The 19753-nt window shown below is 45.2% G+C and overlaps 1 protein-coding gene across 1 annotated transcript in view; it reads left to right on the top strand.

Moving 5' to 3' along the window:
* LOC311236832 (KN motif and ankyrin repeat domain-containing protein 1-like) overlaps positions 1–15352 on the top strand; it is a 35577-nt gene extending 20225 nt beyond the window's left edge. The window contains exons 6-10 of the mRNA XM_084324607.1: positions 445–664; positions 8610–8752; positions 10316–10516; positions 12654–12752; positions 13646–15352. Coding sequence (XP_084180733.1) covers positions 445–664; positions 8610–8752; positions 10316–10516; positions 12654–12752; positions 13646–13702 — 720 coding nt within the window. The 3' untranslated portion in view covers positions 13703–15352. The remainder of the gene's footprint in view (positions 1–444; positions 665–8609; positions 8753–10315; positions 10517–12653; positions 12753–13645) is intronic.
* The last annotated feature ends 4401 nt before the right edge of the window (positions 15353–19753 follow it).

The raw sequence follows: 19753 nt of genomic DNA, 5'->3' as shown, positions 1-19753 counted from the left end.
CATAGTGTAATAGTGTCAGACTGACACTATTATACACTATGCCACTATTACACACTGACACTATTATACACTATGACACTATTATATACTATCACACTATTATACACTATGACACTATTATACACTATTACACTATGCCACTATTATACACTGACACTATTATACACTATGACACTATTAGACACTGACACTATTATACACTATGACACTATTAGACACTGACACTATTATACACTATGACACTATTATACACTATTACACTATGCCACTATTATACACTGACACTATTATACACTGACACTATTATACACTGACACTATTATACACTGACACTATTAGACACTGACACTATTACACACTATGACAGTATTCACTTGTTTTCGTTCCTCTGTGTTGGACGTGCACCTCTGACCTTGCGCTCTCCTCCGCGTGTCTCCCTCTCAGCGGTCCTGCCTGCACACGCTCCAGCACGAGTGGTTCCGCGTGTCCAGCCAGAAGGCCGCCGACCCCGCCGCCGTGGAGGAGCACCTGGCCGCCTTCCGCCTCGTCTCGCCCGCCGTCCTGCGCCACGCCGCCAACATGGCCGACGGCAACGGCAACACGGCTCTGCACTACAGCGTGTCTCACTCCAACTTCCACGTGGTCAAGAAGATGCTCGACGCAGGTACCCCGCTCCACCGTACACACCTCTATAGGGCGCCCCCCGGAGGGCATGAGAGGCGCTGCCGCTGGGTTCAGATTCAGATTCCTTTCATGAGCCATTATGTGTAAACACATTGGTAATTGTTACGGCAATTACAGTATATGCATTTTTGTAAAAAAAATTATTTAATTATGTTTTTGGTAGATTTTTATTGGTTTTTACTACCGGGCAGTTTGGTAGAGAGAGAGAGAGAGAGGAAGAATGGGAGACAGAGCGGGGGGAAGACATTCGGCAAAGAACGCCGGGTCCGGGAATTGAACCCTGGTCGGCCGTGCCGTGACACAGCGCGTTACGCGGTTCGCCACTTGGGCGCCCCTGTATATGCATTTTTACATAGATATTTTTTCCACATAACAAACAGCAACAACAGACACAGGACAAAGACAGTGCAGTGAAGGATTAATCATTTGAATAAATATATAAAGTATATTTTTTGCTCCCGATCCGATCCCGATCATGTGATTTTGAGTATCTACCGATACCGATCTTTCCCGATCCGATCAAAAAATTTAAATAAAAAAAATAATATATTATTTTTTTTTTTTTTTTATTATCCCAATTTCTCACATTACATTCACCCTGAATGTTGACGTTATCCAGGTGAAAAGTTAACTTCATTCAAGCGAGGCATTGCAATCCTTGACATAAATCATTTGATGTATAATTAAATCAAAGGAAATGCGTTTGTTTTGGCAAAATTCTTCTGCTCTGTGTGACAATAAATAAATTAGTGATGATATGCAATTTAAAACCAAAACTAAGGCCTCAGTATGAGTTTTAAGAGTTTTTTAATAAAAAAATCCAGATTTTTATATTAGGGACATCCCTAATATAAAGTGTATACAGTGTAAAGTAAAGTGCAGACTACCACATGCTGCCGTACTGTCGGTCTGGGGAGGGTGTAGACTACCACATGCTGCCCTACTGTCGGTCTGGGGAGGGTGTAGACTACCACATGCTGCCCTACTGTCGGTCTGGGGAGGGTGTAGACTACCACATGCTGCCCTACTGTCGGTCTGGGGAGGGTGTAGACTACCACATGCTGCCCTACTGTCGGTCTGGGGGGGAGGGTGTAGACTACCACATGCTGCCCTACTGTCAGTCTGGGGAGGGTGTAGACTACCCCATGCTGCCCTACTGTCGGTCTGGAGAGGGTGTAGACGACCACATGCTGCCCTACTGTCAGTCTGGGGGAAGGGTGTAGATGACCACATGCTGCCCTACTGTCAGTCTGGGGAGGGTGTAGACTACAACATGCTGCCCTACTGTCTGTCTGGGGAGGGTGTAGACGACCACATGCTGCCCTACTGTCGGTCTGGGGGGAGGGTGTAGACTACCACATGCTGCCCTACTGTCGGTCTGGGGAGGGTGTAGACTACCACATGCTACCCTACTGTCAGTCTGGGGAGGGTGTAGACTACCACATGCTGCCCTACTGTCGGTCTGGGGAGGGGGTGTAGACTACCACATGCTGCCCTACTGTCGGTCTGGGGAGGGTGTAGACTACCACATGCTGCCCTACTGTCGGTCTGGAGAGGAGGGTGTAGACTACCACATGCTGCCCTACTGTCAGTCTGGGGAGGGTGTAGACTACCACATGCTGCCCTACTGTCAGTCTGGGGGGAGGGTGTAGACTACCACATACCACATGCTGCCCTACTGTCAGTCTGGGGGGAGGGTGTAGACTACCACATGCTGCCCTACTGTCAGTCTGGGGAGGGTGTAGACTACCACATGCTGCCCTACTGTCAGTCTGGGGAGGGTGTAGACTACCACATGCTGCCCTACTGTCAGTCTGGGGAGGGTGTAGACCACCACATGCTGCCCTACTGTCGGTCTGGGGAGGGTGTAGACTACCACATGCTGCCCTACTGTCGGTCTGGGGAGGGTGTAGACTACCACATGCTGCCCTACTGTCAGTCTGGGGGGAGGGTGTAGACTACCACATCAGCGTTTCCGTTAGCCGGTAATTACCGGTATTTGACTGGCAAAATCTGTTGAAGTCCGACAAATTTAATCTCTCCGGTCATAGTGTCCGGTGAAAATAGTTCCCTCTGGGCACAGTTTGATTATTTGAATTGTATTTGGATGGGCTGGAGTTGGGTGGCCTATGCGATGAACGAAACAATCATTGCGTTTGTTGTCGTTGCTTCGCTCAGCGAGAGCTTGCTGCTGGATTTGCGGAAGGCATGCAGCTGCAGACCCACAGAACCCACCAGCTTTGCTGGCACAGTGCGGTCCCCAGACCTGGAAAGCTGCTCTGCGGGTCTGCAGCTGGATGCTTCTTGCAAACTAACTGCGGCGCTCGCGCTGATATTGTTGGACCGGCTGCTTGGTGGAGCAACGATGAAACGAATGTAATGAATCGTTCGTCGCATGGGCTATTTAATTTTGGCCTGTTTTGGTACGGTTCGGGTGGTCAAGTTGTGCTTGGAGGGAGTTGTTTTCACCGGACATTATGACCAGCACCAAGTCGTTGGGACTAGGTGGAGATATACATCACGCAAACCCACGATAATGTTGCCATCTCTCTGCCAAATTTCTCAGTTCTTCGCTTGATATAATTAATACAAATGTCCAATATAACGGAATTCGTTAGCTCATAAATGTGATTATAACAGACTGCTGTTTATTAATGTCGGGCCGACTGCCCACAGACACAGGTCTATTTGATTTAAAGTCGGCAGCAGCACGGAGTCTCTGGACTTATTTTATTTGGAATATAATGACTGTATACGCAAAAGTAGCCTAGCTTTAAGTTAAAATATTATAAATCTACATGCCTTGAGGATGTCATTCTTTATATAGCCTGTTGTTTTTAAGCTCAATAAACTCTGACCGGAATTTCTCTCATTTGACCGGTAGATAAAAATCTACCGGACCCTGAGACCGGCAACAATTTTTTCTAACGGAAACCCTGTACCACATGCTGCCCTACTGTCAGTCTGGGGAGGGTGTAGACTACCACATGCTGCCCTACTGTCAGTCTGGGGAGGGTGTAGACTACCACATGCTGCCCTACTGTCGGTCTGGGGAGGGTGTAGACTACCACATGCTGCCCTACTGTCGGTCTGGGGAGGGTGTAGACTACCACATGCTGCCCTACTGTCGGTCTGGGGAGGGTGTAGACCACCACATGCTGCCCTACTGTCAGTCTGGGGAGGGTGTAGACCACCACATGCTGCCCTACTGTCAGTCTGGGGAGGGTGTAGACCACCACATGCTGCCCTACTGTCAGTCTGGGGAGGGTGTAGACCACCACATGCTGCCCTACTGTCGGTCTGGGGAGGGTGTAGACCACCACATGCTGCCCTACTGTCAGTCTGGGGAGGGTGTAGACTACCACATGCTGCCCTACTGTCAGTCTGGGGAGGGTGTAGACTACCACATGCTGCCCTACTGTCAGTCTGGGGAGGGTGCAGACTACCACATGCTGCCCTACTGTCAGTCTGGGCAGGGTGTAGACCAACACACGCCTCCTCCGACGATACATGTGGAGTCGCCAGCCTGCTTCTTTTCACCCGACAGCGAGGAGTTTCACTGGGAGCGAGTAACGCGTGTGTGCGGAGCGGGGCTCACGTCAGATAAGGAACACGCCTGGGTGCTGCTGCACTGCGGTGGGCGAATGAGGCAATTTCCACCCTGCATTGTAAAGCGCCTCGAGTATCTTCTAAGAGAAGCGCCGTATGACTGCGAGAGGACGAGGGAAGTTTCTGTCGCACTCGAATGCATCTCTAACCAAAGATTCTCCTCATTTTAAAGAGGATTATTTTTTATCGTTTCCTCGAATCGCTGCAGTTTCGTCGTCGTCGTCGTCGTGTTTTACGCCGAGACGGTTGAGCTCCTTATCGTTCGTTAGCATCCATCATCCTCGCCGCCGCGACGGGGAGCAGCCGTCCTTATCGGCGCGAAGCAGCTCGGCACCAGCAGCGGGACGTAAACACTAGTTTCATATCCTGTCCTTCTGCCTGAAGGAGGAGCCGGGCGCGTCCAGCCTTTCAACCAGGACCTTCAAACAAGATGGTGCCGAGTCATTAACTAAAGGGGGCTGTGTGTCCCCCATCTGTGAGGCAAAACAGATATATAAATGCTTTAACCCTTTCACGACCACACTACTAAATGGTTAACCCTTTCACTGCGACAATACAGAAGGTTAACCCTTTCACTGTTGCACAACAAAGGGTTAACCCTTTCACTACCACACTACAGAAGGTTAACACTTTCACTATCACACTACAGAAGGTTAACCCTTTCACTATCACACTACAGAAGGTTAACCCTTTCACTACCACACTACAGAAGGTTAACCTTTCACTACCACACTACATAAGGTTAACCCTTTCACTACCACACTACATAAGGTTAACCCTTTCACTACCACACTACAGACGGTTAACCCTTTCACTACCACACTACACCGTCTGTAGTGTGGTAGTGAAAGGTTAACCTTCTGTAGTGTGGTAGTGAAAGGGTTATAGTAAGCCATTTGCTGTAATTTCAAGTTCAAGTTTTATTTGTCACATATAAGGTACATGTACATTACCTTGAAATGCTTGGTTCTGTATTAGCCTCCTTTTTTTATCCACTTTTTCTAAAAAAAAAAATTATTTTTCTCCCATCCCAATTTCGAATTGCCAATTCTTCCCTCCCCTGTCTTGAACGTTGCTCGCATATGCCCCCCACTGGTCGGTTGTAGGGAGTATAGAAGCCTTGCATCATGTGTCCCCCCCCCCGGTACACAAAGAGGCAGCCTGTCACATCTTTTCACCTGCCAGCGCGGACTCTCATTGGCGAGGTGTAACGTGTTGGAGGCTCACACTACCCCCGCTATTTCCTGTCTCTGCTGTGCAGGCGTCACCCAAGCGACCTGTAGGAGTCGCTGTCCACAACGTCCAGATTACCACCCATCGACTTCCACCCGCTGACTCTGCCAATTGAGCCAGTATGACGGCCGGCCCAAGCCGGAGGCAATGCTGACACCCGGATTCGAGACCGGAGTCTCTTGCATTGGTGACGGGCGCAATCTCCGCTGCGCCACCCAACCGCTATAATCCAATTATCTGATCGCCATTCTAAATACTGCTCGTGGAGGTCCGTACCACATTACCGACCGTTTCACAATGACGGGCGGGCGGGGTTACTGTTCCAATGCATCGTTGTATCTGCCCACCTCCCCTGAGTATTTAAACCCTGCCTGCACGGCTCGGATCGTCCCAGAAAAGAAACTACACCATTCCCAATGGGGTGCAATACCAGCTGGAAGGCGTAGGCGGCGGTATTTGCCCTTTTGCGAGCCAGACCCATTCCCAACGATAACATCAGGCTGGTTGGATGAAAATCGCTAATAAAAGAAATAACGATTAAAACCTGACTATATACTCGGGTCTGGCGCTCAAGCAATGGCGAGTTAACCCGACTATCATCGTGACTGGCGCTGAATGAGTTAATAATAATAATAATTACAATAATGATATGATTTATTTTGATAGCACCTTTCATATAAGAATTGCAACCCAAAGTGCTTCACAGCAGTAATGTAGTCATAAAATAAACATAGGAATAAAATCAGCATAAAATTTGTATACTTATAGACGGGCATAAAATGAGCAGATCATTTACATAAAAACCTCCCGAATTAGAATAGATTTGACATTAAAAAGTTTAATTTTTTTTATACAATTCTTATTTTATTTTAAACTTCAACAACACAACATCAATATCAATAATAACACAACAACAATAATAATAATAATAATAATAATAATAATAATAATAATAATAATAATAATAATAATAATAATAATAATAATAATAATAATACATGTTATTTACAAATCAGGACTAATGATACTAAATAAAAATAAAAAGTCTAAATAATAAAGACATCACAAACAACACAAATACATTAGACATTAGACAGACATTCCTCCCCCCCCCCTTCCCCAAGACCACCGGACTCCCCAGGACCAACACCCCACCCCCACTCCGCCACTAGATGGAGCTCTTGACCAACTCGGCCAGGGCAGAAGAGTCTTTAGAGAGGTACTCTATCCAGAGGCTTTAGAGTGGTACTCTTTAGAGTGGTACTGTATCCAGAGGCTTTAGAGTGGTACTGTATCCAGGGGCTTTAGAGTGGTACTGTATCCAGGGGCTTTAGAGTGGTACTGTATCCAGAGGCTTTAGAGTGGTACTCTTTAGAGTGGTACTGTATCCAGAGGCTTTATAGTGGTACTCTTTAGAGTGGTACTGTATCCAGGGGCTTTAGAGTGGTACTCTTTAGAGAGGTACTCTATCCAGAGGCTGTAGAGTGGTACTCTTTAGAGTGGTACTCTTTAGAGTGGTACTGTATCCAGAGGCTTTAGAGTGGTACTCTTTAGAGTGGTACTCTTTAGAGTGGTACTGTATCCAGAGGCTTTAGAGTGGTACTCTTTAGAGTGGTACTCTTTAGAGTGGTACTGTATCCAGGGGCTTTAGAGTGGTACTGTATCCAGGGGCTTTAGAGTGGTACTCTTTAGAGTGGTACTGTATCCAGAGGCTTTAGAGTGGTACTCTTTAGAGTGGTACTGTATCCAGAGGCTTTAGAGTGGTACTCTTTAGAGTGGTACTGTATCCAGAGGCTTTAGAGTGGTACTGTATCCAGGGGCTTTAGAGTGGTACTGTATCCAGAGGCTTTAGAGTGGTACTCTTTAGAGTGGTACTGTATCCAGAGGCTTTAGAGTGGTACTGTATCCAGAGGCTTTAGAGTGGTACTCTTTAGAGTGGTACTGTATCCAGAGGCTTTAGAGTGGTACTCTTTAGAGTGGTACTGTATCCAGAGGCTTTAGAGTGGTACTCTTTAGAGTGGTACTGTATCCAGAGGCTTTAGAGTGGTACTCTTTAGAGTGGTACTGTATCCAGAGGCTTTAGAGTGGTACTCTTTAGAGTGGTACTGTATCCAGAGGCTTTAGAGTGGTACTCTTTAGAGTGGTACTGTATCCAGAGGCTTTAGAGTGGTACTCTTTAGAGTGGTACTGTATCCAGAGGCTTTAGAGTGGTACTGTATCCAGAGGCTTTAGAGTGGTACTCTTTAGAGTGGTACTGTATATAACAAAAGGAAAGAGAGGAGACTTTGTCTGTCCTTCGTGGGTTGACCTTATAATAATAATAACAATAATAATAATAATAATAATAATAATAATAATAATAATAATAATAATAATAATAATAACTTTATTTATATAGCACCTTTCATACATGGATTGCAGCTCAAAGTCCTTCACAGCAAATAGCATAAAATGAACATAATTATAAAATTGGCATACAGCTGACAGAATAAAAGCAATGCATAAAGTGCAGACATAAGTATAGGTATAAAAGACAATAAAAGTAGTGCAACGTAGAAAGTGCAGACATAAGAATAGGCATAAAATAAGTACAATAAGTATTGGGGCTGACCTCGACTAGTCGAATAGTCGACTATCTATCAAAAGGAGCCGTAGTCGACTGCCAATCTCAGTTGAATGCAAAAAAAAATCAAAATCTATATATATTATTATAATATTTTTTTATTATTATTATAATTATTTGGATCATTCTTTCCAAAAGCAAAGAGGCCTAGAAGCGTGGCTAACGCTAATGGCGCGCATACTGGAGAGGCTAACTGCCTAAGAAAACGGTCACAGAGGCACTGAAAGAGGATTTCACCCGTCTAATGAACACACTAGACTAGACAAATATCAAGATGTATCCATCAGTGGACCAATTGCATGCTTTCGCAGAGGACAAGAAAAAAAAATCATAATCATAATAATTATTTTTCTTTTGGGGCAATTCTTTGCATGGGTAGTCGACCAGCCAGACTATCGGCAAATTTTGGCCAATCATGGTGGTTTTTAATGTGTAATGTACTCTTCTGTTCATCCCGCAGAGGTGTGCAACGTGGACCAGCAGAACAAGGCCGGCTACACCCCCGTCATGCTGGCCGCCCTGGCAGCTGTGGAGACTCCCGGGGACATGGCGGTGGTGGAGGAGCTGTTCACCAGAGGAGACGTCAACGCCAAGGCCAGCCAGGTCAGTCCGTCGCTGAGGCAAATTCATTTGAATTGAAAAATTTTGCTTTTCTTAATTATGCGATTAAAATGTGATTAATTTAGATTAATTAACTATAAAGTCTCGAATTAAATCGATTAAAAAAAAAATTTGTCCCTTTTTTCCGTTTTTCTCCCATCCCACTGTTAGTCGTTGTGCCAATTCCCAACCCCCTTCCTGGTTGTTGCGCACCCCCCCCCTACTGTTGGTCCGGGAGGCCGGAGACTGTCGCATGCTTTCCTCCGACACATGTGCAGCCAGCCGGCAGCCAGCCTGGCCGTGCAGATTCTCACCGGGAGAGTGTAACGTGTGGAAGGTCACACTACCTTTCTCCAGATGCTACCCTTGCTGTGCAGGCGCCCCGACCGAACTGTAGGGGTCGCTGTCCACAACGCCCAGGACCCACCCACGGCTTCCCTCCCCCTAACTCAGCCAAACGAGTTAGTATAGCGATCAGCCCGAGCCAAGGCAATGCTGACTCTCCGGGAGTCGATACCGCAGCCTCTTGCATTGGTGACGAGCACAATCTCCGCTACGCCACCTGACCCGATTACAATTTTTAATAGAGTCCCACCACTAATATATATATATCTGAATCCAAACATTTCTGAATATACCGTATATATTTTTATTCTATTTCTTACCATATACAGGTGCAGCTTGATAAATTAGAATATTGTGGAAAAGTTATTTTATTTCAGCAATTCAATTAAAAAAGCGAAACTCTTCATTCATTACACACAGTGAAATATTTCAAGCCTTTATTTGTTTTAATTTTGATGATTATGTCTTACAGCTCATGAAAGCCCAAACTTCTGTATCACCAATACAAAATTTAAAATAGATGTATTTTTCTTTTGTATATAGAAATGTCGGCCTTCTGAAAAGTATGTTCATGTATGTTCACTCAGTGCTTGGTTGGGGTTCCTTTTGCACAAATTACTGCATCAATACAGCAAAATTTATAGACTTTTCCACGATATTCAAATTTATTGAGCTGCACCTGTACGTATATATTCATCCACACCTGTCTGTACGTACCCGCATATAATCCTTTTTACATATCTGTAGATACTATATCTATATCTGTACATATATCCCTTACCTACTCTTACTAGTTACACTGCTGGCCAGTATGACTTACTACCATAGTGTCTTCATACCTGTATCACTGTACATATTAATTCTACAACTCTGTACATACATCTGATTAGCACTATTACTCAGTGGTACTAATTTATATATGTTATACCCAGTTTAATCACCTGTACATTGTACTACTGCACTTTACTGTTACATTTTGCACTCTTTGACATTTTGCACTCTTTGACAAACTTATTTTCCTTGCACTGTGCCTGTGGTGCATAATGACTATAAATGTGAATCTAATCCATCGTGTTTTGATGATCCAGTTCACCCTGGATCATCCAGTTCACCGGGCAGATGATCACTTGTTTCGCCCCGTGTGAGTTGGACTCGGCGGTGTTGTTCAATGAGTGCTGACCCCCCGTTCGTCTTGACATCTGTGCCCCCCTCCTCGCCCAGGCGGGTCAGACGGCGCTGATGCTGGCGGTGAGCCACGGGCGGGCGGACATGGTGCAGGCCCTGCTGGCCCAGGGGGCAGAGGTCAACCTGCAGGACGACGAGGGCTCCACGGCGCTGATGTGCGCCAGCGAGCACGGCCACGCCCACATCGTGAAGACGCTGCTGGGCCGGCCGGGCTGCGACGCCACCCTGAGCGACAGCGTGAGTCGTCATCACCGCCACCCCCCCTACACGCAGCCGGGTCGTTGCTGTTTGAGTACGGGTCACCTGTTCTCGCTCACTCTGTCTCTCTCTCCTGCTGCTCTCTCTGTCTCTCTCTCCTCCTGCTCACTCTGTCTCTCTCTCCTCCTGCTCTCTCTGTCTCTCTCTCCTGCTGCTCACTCTGTCTCTCTCTCCTCCTGCTCTCTCTGTCTCTCTCTCCTGCTGCTCTCTCTGTCTCTCTCTCCTCCTGCTCACTCTGTCTCTGTCTCTCTCTCCTCCTGTTCTCTCTGTCTCTCCCTCCTCCTGCTCACTCTGTCTCTCTCTCCTCCTGTTCTCTCTGTCTCTCTCTCCTCCTGTTCTCTCTGTCTCTCTGTCTTCCTGTTCTCTCTGTCTCTCTCTCCTCCTGCTCACTCTGTCTCTCTCTCTCCTCCTGCTCACTCTGTCTCTCTCTCCTCCTGCTCTCTCTGTCTCTCTCTCCTCCTGCTCTCTGTCTCTCTCTCCTCCTGCTCACTCTGTCTCTCTCTCTCCTCCTGCTCACTCTGTCTCTCTCTCCTCCTGCTCACTCTATCTCTCTCTCCTCCTGCTCACTCTGTCTCTCTCTCCTCCTGCTCTCTCTGTCTCTCTCTCCTCCTGCTCTCTCTGTCTCTCTCTCCTCCTGCTCACTCTGTCTCTCTCTCCTCCTGCTCACTCTGTCTCTCTCTCCTCCTGCTCACTCTGTCTCTCTCTCCTCCTGCTCACTCTGTCTCTCTCTCCTCCTGCTCACTCTGTCTCTCTGTCTCTCTCTCCTCCTGCTCACTCTGTCTCTCTCTCCTCCTGCTCACTCTGTCTCTCTCTCCTCCTGCTCTCTCTGTCTCTCTCTCCTCCTGCTCACTCTGTCTCTCTCTCCTCCTGCTCACTCTGTCTCTCTGTCTCTCTCTCCTCCTGCTCACTCTGTCTCTCTCTCCTCCTGCTCACTCTGTCTCTCTCTCCTCCTGCTCACTCTGTCTCTCTCTCCTCCTGCTCACTCTGTCTCTCTGTCTCTCTCTCCTGCTGCTCTCTCTGTCTCTCTCTCCTCCTGCTCACTCTGTCTCTCTGTCTCTCTCTCCTCCTGCTCACTCTGTCTCTCTCTCCTCCTGCTCACTCTGTCTCTCTGTCTCTCTCTCCTCCTGCTCACTCTGTCACTCTGTCTCTCTCTCCTGTTGCTCACTCTGTCTCTCTCTCCTCCTGCTCACTCTGTCTCTCTGTCTCTCTCTCCTCCTGCTCACTCTGTCTCTCTGTCTCTCTCTCCTCCTGCTCACTCTGTCTCTCTCTCCTCCTCCTGCTCACTCTGTCTCTCTCTCTCCTCCTGCTCACTCTGTCTCTCTGTCTCTCTCTCCTCCTGCTCACTCTGTCTCTCTCTCCTCCTGCTCACTCTGTCTCTCTGTCTATCTCTCCTCCTGCTCACTCTGTCTCTCTGTCTCTCTCTCCTCCTGCTCACTGTCTCTCTGTCTCTCTCTCCTCCTGCTCACTCTGTCTCTCTCTCCTCCTGCTCACTCTGTCTCTCTGTCTCTCTCTCCTCCTGCTCACTCTGTCTCTCTCTCCTCCTGCTCACTCTGTCTCTCTCTCCTCCTGCTCACTCTGTCTCTCTGTCTCTCTCTCCTGTTGCTCTCTCTGTCTCTCTCTCCTCCTGCTCAGAAAAAAAAAAACATACTTTTTACTCCTTACATTTAAAATGCAGACCTACAAAGTACAAATCTCACAGGTCCATCTATTTTAATTAGTATATTTGTTTCTCTGGCCGAACTAACGTTAGTGTTATTAATCCTGCGGCCGCGTTTTATTTAAAAACAGCCAATCAAATCCCCATCAATGGAAAATTAACCCGCCCCCATACCCATGCTGATTGGTCTTGTGCAAGACTAGAAAGCGGGGATCTTTGATTAAACACCTGCTATTTTTTACTTTTACTTTTTACTACTTAAGTACATTTAAAAGTAGAAACGTTTTTTACTTTTACTCAAGTGTGTTTTTAGCCAGATACTCTGACGTTTACTTGAGTAAGATTTTGAGACGGTACCCATACTTTCACATAAGTATAACTTCTGGGTACTTTTTACAACCCTGTATATATACTGTAGTTGTGAAAAGACAGTCATGCGTTGTCTCTGTGTGTCTACAGGATGAAAGCACGGCCTTGTCCATCGCGTTGGAGGCGGGACATAAAGAGATCGCCATGCTGCTTTATGCACACGTCAACTTCTCCAAAGGACAGCCTGGGGTGTGTAGCTCCTCTTGTTCACACAGAACTCATACAGGAAGACGAAGTCTTTATTTGTCATGCAGACGAACACACGCATGTGAGCTGGGTGACACACAGGAACACACACACACACACACACATGCGAGCTGGGTGACACACAGGAACACACACACACATGTGAGATGGGCGACACACAGGAAACACACACACACATGTGAGATGGGCGACACACAGGAACACACACACACACACATGTGAGATGGGCGACACACAGGAACACACACACACACACACATGTGAGATGGGCGACACACAGGAACACACACACACACACACATGTGAGATGGGCGACACACACACATGTGACATGGGTGACACACAGGAAACACACACACACATGTGAGATGGGCGACACACAAACACATGTGACATGGGTGACACACAGGAAACACACACACACACACACACATGTGAGATGGGCGACACACAAACACATGTGACATGGGTGACACACACGAACACACACACACACACAAGCAGGGCGACACACAGGAACACACAGGAACGTCACACACACAAGCTGGGCGACATACAGGAACACACACACACACACATGGGAGATGGATGACACACAGGAACACACATGCACAGGGTCACTGATGAAACGCCCCCCCCCCCCCCCCCCCCAGGGCTAGAATGCATAATCAGATTTTCTTCAGCAAACATGTAAAAGACATGTCCAGGGATCTCTAAGACATATATTAACTTGTTGACTAAAATATGTCCCCTGCATGGGGTCATTGCAGATACTCAAATGCAACACAGAAGACGGACTGTGTGTGTGTGTGTCTGTGTGTGTGTGTGTGTGTCTCTCTGTGTGTGTGTGTCTGTGTGTGTGTCTCTCTCCTCAGGGAGTGTCTCGTCTCAGGTCGTCCCCTGGTCCCGGTGGGAGAAGCGGGTTTGAATGAAACGTTCCCACATCTCTCCATCTCTGCTGCTCCGGGTCACATGGTCCTCCGGGTCACATGGTCCTCCGGGTCACATGGTCCATGTTGTCTGCTGTTCTTTAGGTCAGTGCTTCTCAAAGTGGGGTCCGGGGCCCGCCAGGGGTCCCCGAGGGGCTTCCAGGGCCCCCAGCTGAAGGTCACTAATACAGGGTATCTGTTAACCGTCTGTAGTGTGGTAGTGAAAGGGTTAACCGGCTGTAGTGTGGTAGTTAAAGGGTTAACCTTCTGCAGTGTGGTAGTGAAAGGGTTAACCATTTGTCGTGTGGCAGCGAAAGGGTTAACATTTTGTATCGTCACAGTGAAAGGGTTCAAAAGTATTAAAGTCACAATTCTCAATTTAAGGCCTTAAAAGGTATTAAAAAGTATTACATTTAATTTGCACAGGTATTCATTTTTGAGGGGGCTGTGGGGAGATGAAATAATGTGAAATATATGAAATGTTTTTTGTATTCAAGTCGGCGCTTGGTGCGTCTGGCGAGAGCTTGTATGGAACACGTAATCATTTTTATTAAATTGGTGCCGCGAGTTGCAGCCAGCTCAGTGTCGCCCTCTACAGGCGACATGCAGATGCCCCGTAATAGATTCTTCACTAGAAGTTAGGGCAAAGAATGTAGGCTATATATAAGTTCCTCTTGTTATCTCCACAACCTACATTCAAGTTATGGAATTCTCAACAAAATCTTACCCAACAACAAATATCTTCTTGGAATCTTATGATATGGGGGGTCCATGGCCTTATTACGCATCAATTTGGGGGTCCTTGACGTGAAAACGACCACTGCTTTAGGTAAAAATGGTGAATAGTGCCTTTATATAGCAGCTTTTATCCAAATTTAGTTTCACACCAACGGTGGAGGCTATGCTGTTCCTTTTTCTTTTAAAAAGAAGAGGCCGTGACCTTTCTAGAAGAGCGTCCGTATCTATGATTTGATCAGGGTATCTGCGGGGGGTATTAATATTAAAAAGTATTACATTTTGGGGCGAGACCCGGGCTGTTGGGAGATTAAATAATAATAATATATTTTTCTATAGCTTGGTGTGTCTGGCGAGAGCTTGTATGGAACGTGCAAGAATTTTAATTGGCGTGCAAGTGCAGCCGGCAGTTCAGTGTCGCTACTGTATGTGTTCTTGTTTTTTTTGCTAGTATGGTTGTGGAATTGGTATAAAATCGATTGAATTGCTATTAAAAAGGTTTTAAATAGTCTTACATTTAACTTGTTGAAACCTGCAGATACCCTGTTTGATACTTGTGTTTCTTCTAGATGCTTTTCTCACATCTCCAGGCGTCTAGTTGTTTTATTATGGGTTGGTAATAACGGTAATGGTTAAAACAGCACTTCCCAGCATGCAGACTACGCTCATTATGGCATGTAGCGTAGTGGTGTAAGATGGCATAATGTAACCGGGGAGATCATAGAAAGCATGACAGTGTTATGTGATGGAGTTGTTTGTGGCAAACCTGTAATCAAGAAGTGCTTTTTATTTGTAAACATAATATAATTTTATTATTATTTTTCTTGTATATATACTGTTTTGTTTTAGTATATTTCCCAATGTATATTGGACTTTATTTTAAGGACTTATGTAACAATCTCTATAATTGTTTATGTAATAAACTGTACCTCAAAGACCCTCATCACCATTCCTTTTCTTGTATGTGCACAACGTAACCGGAAACTAAAAACTATTATTAAAATGATAAAAATTTTCATTCATTGTATATATTATTTGAATGGCTCCCCCAACCTTGGAGCGGTCTCGTTTACAGCTCCACCTGCTGGAATATCTCTTTATTTTTTATTCAAATATATTGTCATCATACAGCACAAGTACAGTACAACGAAAATAAGTTTGGCATCCAACCAGAGTGCAAATGTAGCGGTAAAGTGCGATAATAATATACAATGTACAGGTGATTAAATTGGGTTTAATATATATAGATTAGTACTACTGAGTAACAGTGGTAATCAAATCTATGTACAGAGTTGTAGTATTAATATGTACAGTGATACAGGTATGAAGACACTATTGTAGTAAGTCATACTGGCCAGCAGCGTAACTAGTAAGAGTAGCTGAATGAATGAATGAAAACTTTATTTAACAGATTGCAGAATGGGTACAATACTGTACGGCTCAATACACACAATTGTTAAGGGGATGAAGACCAGAGAAAGACGTTTGTCTTGTTTACATCAGGGTCCCCCATTTAATTCATAGTGTACATTTAAGAAGCTAAGGGATATGTACAGATATAGATATAGTATCTACAGGTATGTAACAAGGATTATATGCAGGTATGTACAGACAGATGAGGATAAATAAGTAAGAATAAATATATTTATATATGGTGTATATATAGCATTGTTGTACATGATATCACACAGAGTTATATGGGTTATATGCAGGTGTATAAGTAGTTATTTAGAAGGATTATATGCAGGTATGTTCATTATTCAGACGGATATGTATATATATATGCGGTAAATATAAATGTATATATATACGATAGCACTATTGTACATGCTATCATACAGAGTTATATGGGTAGACTATTTACTTCTGCTTACTCCATTACCCAAAATTGTCTTTGGCTCAACAAACAGAGAAATCAACACAAGAGGCCAGAAGGCAACAAGCACGACATAAAACACAAACAGACATAGACAGGTTTACACATTAGAAACACATAAAACACAAACAGACAGGTTTACACATTAGAAACACATAAAACACAGACAGGCATAGACAGGGTTACACATTAGAGACGCATAAAACACAGACAGGCATAGACAGGGTTACACATTAGAAACACATAAAACTAGGGATGTTCGATATTGGCTTTTTTTTTTTACCGATATCCGATATAATACCAATATTGTCCAACTCTTAATTTCCGATACCGATATCAACCGATACCGATATGCAGGGTTTCCCCCTAAAAAAAACCTGAATAATTTCAGGTAATTAACATTACATATCTCTTAGTCTTGTCGTGGAATTAACACAACATTATGCATACTTTTGACAATAAATAAAATAAGAATTTGTTCTTACTTGCTTGCCTGGGTAAATAAAGGTTAAATAAATGTAAAATGTTGAAAACTGATACCGATCATTTCCGATATTACATTTTAATGCCAATATCGGCCGATAATATCTGACATCCCTACATAAAACACAAACGGGCATAGACACGGTTACACATTAGAAACGCATAAAATGACGGGGGTTACGTCAATAACCCGTCCTAACTGATTACTGCATGTTCGCATTGTGTTTTCGAAGGCATCAACAGAAGGCTCCGTCTCGACAAAGTGGGGTGAAAAGTGAAAACACTTGCTGCTGCTGACAAACAGAACAAAATTACCCTCTTTATCTCTGAAGTCTCCTTTCAAAATCACCACTTTGTTTGTTGTGTCTGTCCACTATGTTTGTAACTTTTTGAAAGGCGCTATATAAAACGAAGTTATTATTATTATTATTGTAGTAGTTAATAATAAGACCTGTGGCAACGAACACGACAACAGCCAGCAGAGAAAGAGATTCTCCAACGGTGTTGGAGATGGATTGGCCATACACTCCGTAAACCATCCCTGAGCATAAAAGAAAGAGAGGCCGACCACGAAACACCTGGTGCCGAGACCTGGAAGATGATGCCAAGAAGATGAGACACACCTGGGGCCAGCTTGAGAGGTTGGCTCAGGATCGGGATGCTTGGAGAACCCTTGTCAACGGCCTATGCCCCAAACGGGGTAAAAAGAGTAAGTAAAAAAAAAAAAAAAAAATTAATAATAATAACTTAGTTTTATATATCGCCTTTCAGAAGACCCAAGGTCTCTTTACATTAAAAAAAAATTAAACTAAAGTAACAAACATAGTGGACAGACACAACATACAAAGTGATAAATTAAGGGTTAAAGGCCAAGTTGAAGAGGTAGGTTTTGAGGAGTATTTTTTAATGAGTCCAAAGTTGGGGCATTGCGGAGTTCTGCAGGGAGGGAGTTCCAGAGGGTGGGAGCTGCCACGCTGAAAGCTCTGTCCCCAAAGGTCCGCAGTCTGGTTCGGGGAATGGAGAGCTGACCAGTGTCCGTGGATCGCAGGGACCGTGACTGAGTGTAGGGGTGGAGGAGGTCAGTGAGGTACTGAGGTGCCAGAGCGTGGAGGGATTTGTAGGTGATGCAGGATTTGATGGGGAGCCAGTGGAGGGTGGGGGTGATGTGCTGCCAGGGTTTGGTGCGGGTTAGAACCCTGGCAGCTGAGTTTTGAACATACTGGAGCCTGTCCAGGGTCTTGCTTGGAACCCCGGACAGGACCCCGTTGCAGTAGTCCAGGCGGGAGGTGACGAAGGCATGGATGAGGGTCTCGGCTGTGGAGTCGGAAAGTGATGGTCGGAGTCTGGAGATGTTTCTGAGGTGGAAGAAGGCGGATTTGGTGACGGAACTGACATGGGCTTGATAGGAGAGGGTGGAGTCCAGGATAACGCTAAATCTATACTTTATAGTATTGCTATCTGTCCATTCTCATTGTCAATTGAGACCATAAACCGCCCCTTCAAAACGGCTTAAAGAAATAATTTTTTCATCAATACGTCCTCATTTTATAGCCTTGTGAATATAAGCGTTATATGGGATTTGGACTAGTATATTTCCTGGAAGGCGAGATACAGGGCGCTAAGCTAATAACATTAAATCGAACAGCTTTTCGGCCCTACAGAAGCTAGAGCTAAAACGCAAAATGCATATTGTCGGTATTCATGGTCCACCATGAATGCATGAAAGGGGGGGGGCGGGGACGTCGTTTCTGATTATTGATTACCAATAACCCCGTTAGCCTCAGTAGCCACATTCGCTGATCGGCTGGTTGGATATGAGAACAAGGCCCGATCAGCATGTAATTTACGTGAAAAAGATCTTACCGTGGGCCGGTTGGATCCCCAAAAGGATTTCCCAGTTATCAATCGCCATCTGGTAGATCGATATGTCCATTGGCTGATGATATATTCCTTTACTGCATAGTGAATTCGGCGTCGCAAAAGATATTCCAAGCTACAAGGCTACACGTATAGAATCCAGATAACTGGAAACTCCATTGAAAGTAAAAAAAAAAAGAAGGCACCGTTCTGCCACAGGGAACACAGCATTATCGAGACAGCGCCCCTAAGAGGATCTGGCCGGTAATGCACTTTTCAGAATTCCAAGAGTGGGGTAAATCTGCAGTGCCGCTCGGTGACATTGAGTAGGTTATTAAAATGGAATAAAAGCCAAAACAACCTTGCCACGGACATGGCCCTTTAAGCATGGCGCCGAAACACGGACATGTCCGTGGTCGGGCGGGAATGTGTTAATCACTGGATACAGTGTAGCTCTATTGATGAGCTTTGTATGTACTGTATTTACAAAGCTCCATGATGTCATCCGCTGCGGATGACTGGGGTTACGTCAATAACCGTCCTAACTGATGTGTTTTCGAAGGGATCAACAGAAGGCTCCGTCTGGACAAAGTGGGGTGAAAACACTTGCTGCTGCTGCTGCTGACAAACAGAACACAATTACCCTCTTTATCTCTGAAGTCTCCTTTCAAAATCGCTAATGGCGCCTCCTTCTGTGGTTTTCTGGGAAAGCTCGATGAACGCTCGGCGCCGCCACCACTGATAAAACCAATATGCCAAATAATGAAACACATTATTACTATCACTGTTAGTATTAACCTGTCGGGTCAAGGTGCTGATCTTATTGGCGATCAGTGCTGGCAGCACAGAGCGTGCGTCGGCCGGAGGATTTGAAAGGAGACTTCGGAGAGAAAAGGGTAACCGTAAAGTTTTAAACAGGGAACTATCTTATAAATGGCCTTTTCCAGTGTTTAGCATTATTTTCTAGCTATGTGGACTTATTTTTTTGATCAACTTTTTTATTATTATTCACATGAAACAAGACAACACATTAACCACAATCACAGTACATAGAACTTCACAAGAAAATAACAAAACAATAATAATAATACAGACTAACAATT

The sequence above is a fragment of the Notolepis coatsorum genome (genome assembly GCF_963971535.1).
Source record: "Notolepis coatsorum genome assembly, chromosome: 11".
In the NCBI taxonomy this organism is placed as follows: Eukaryota; Metazoa; Chordata; class Actinopteri; order Aulopiformes; family Paralepididae; genus Notolepis; species Notolepis coatsorum.
Note: the sequence above shows the minus strand (reverse complement) of the source record. Positions and strands in the feature narration are given on the sequence as shown.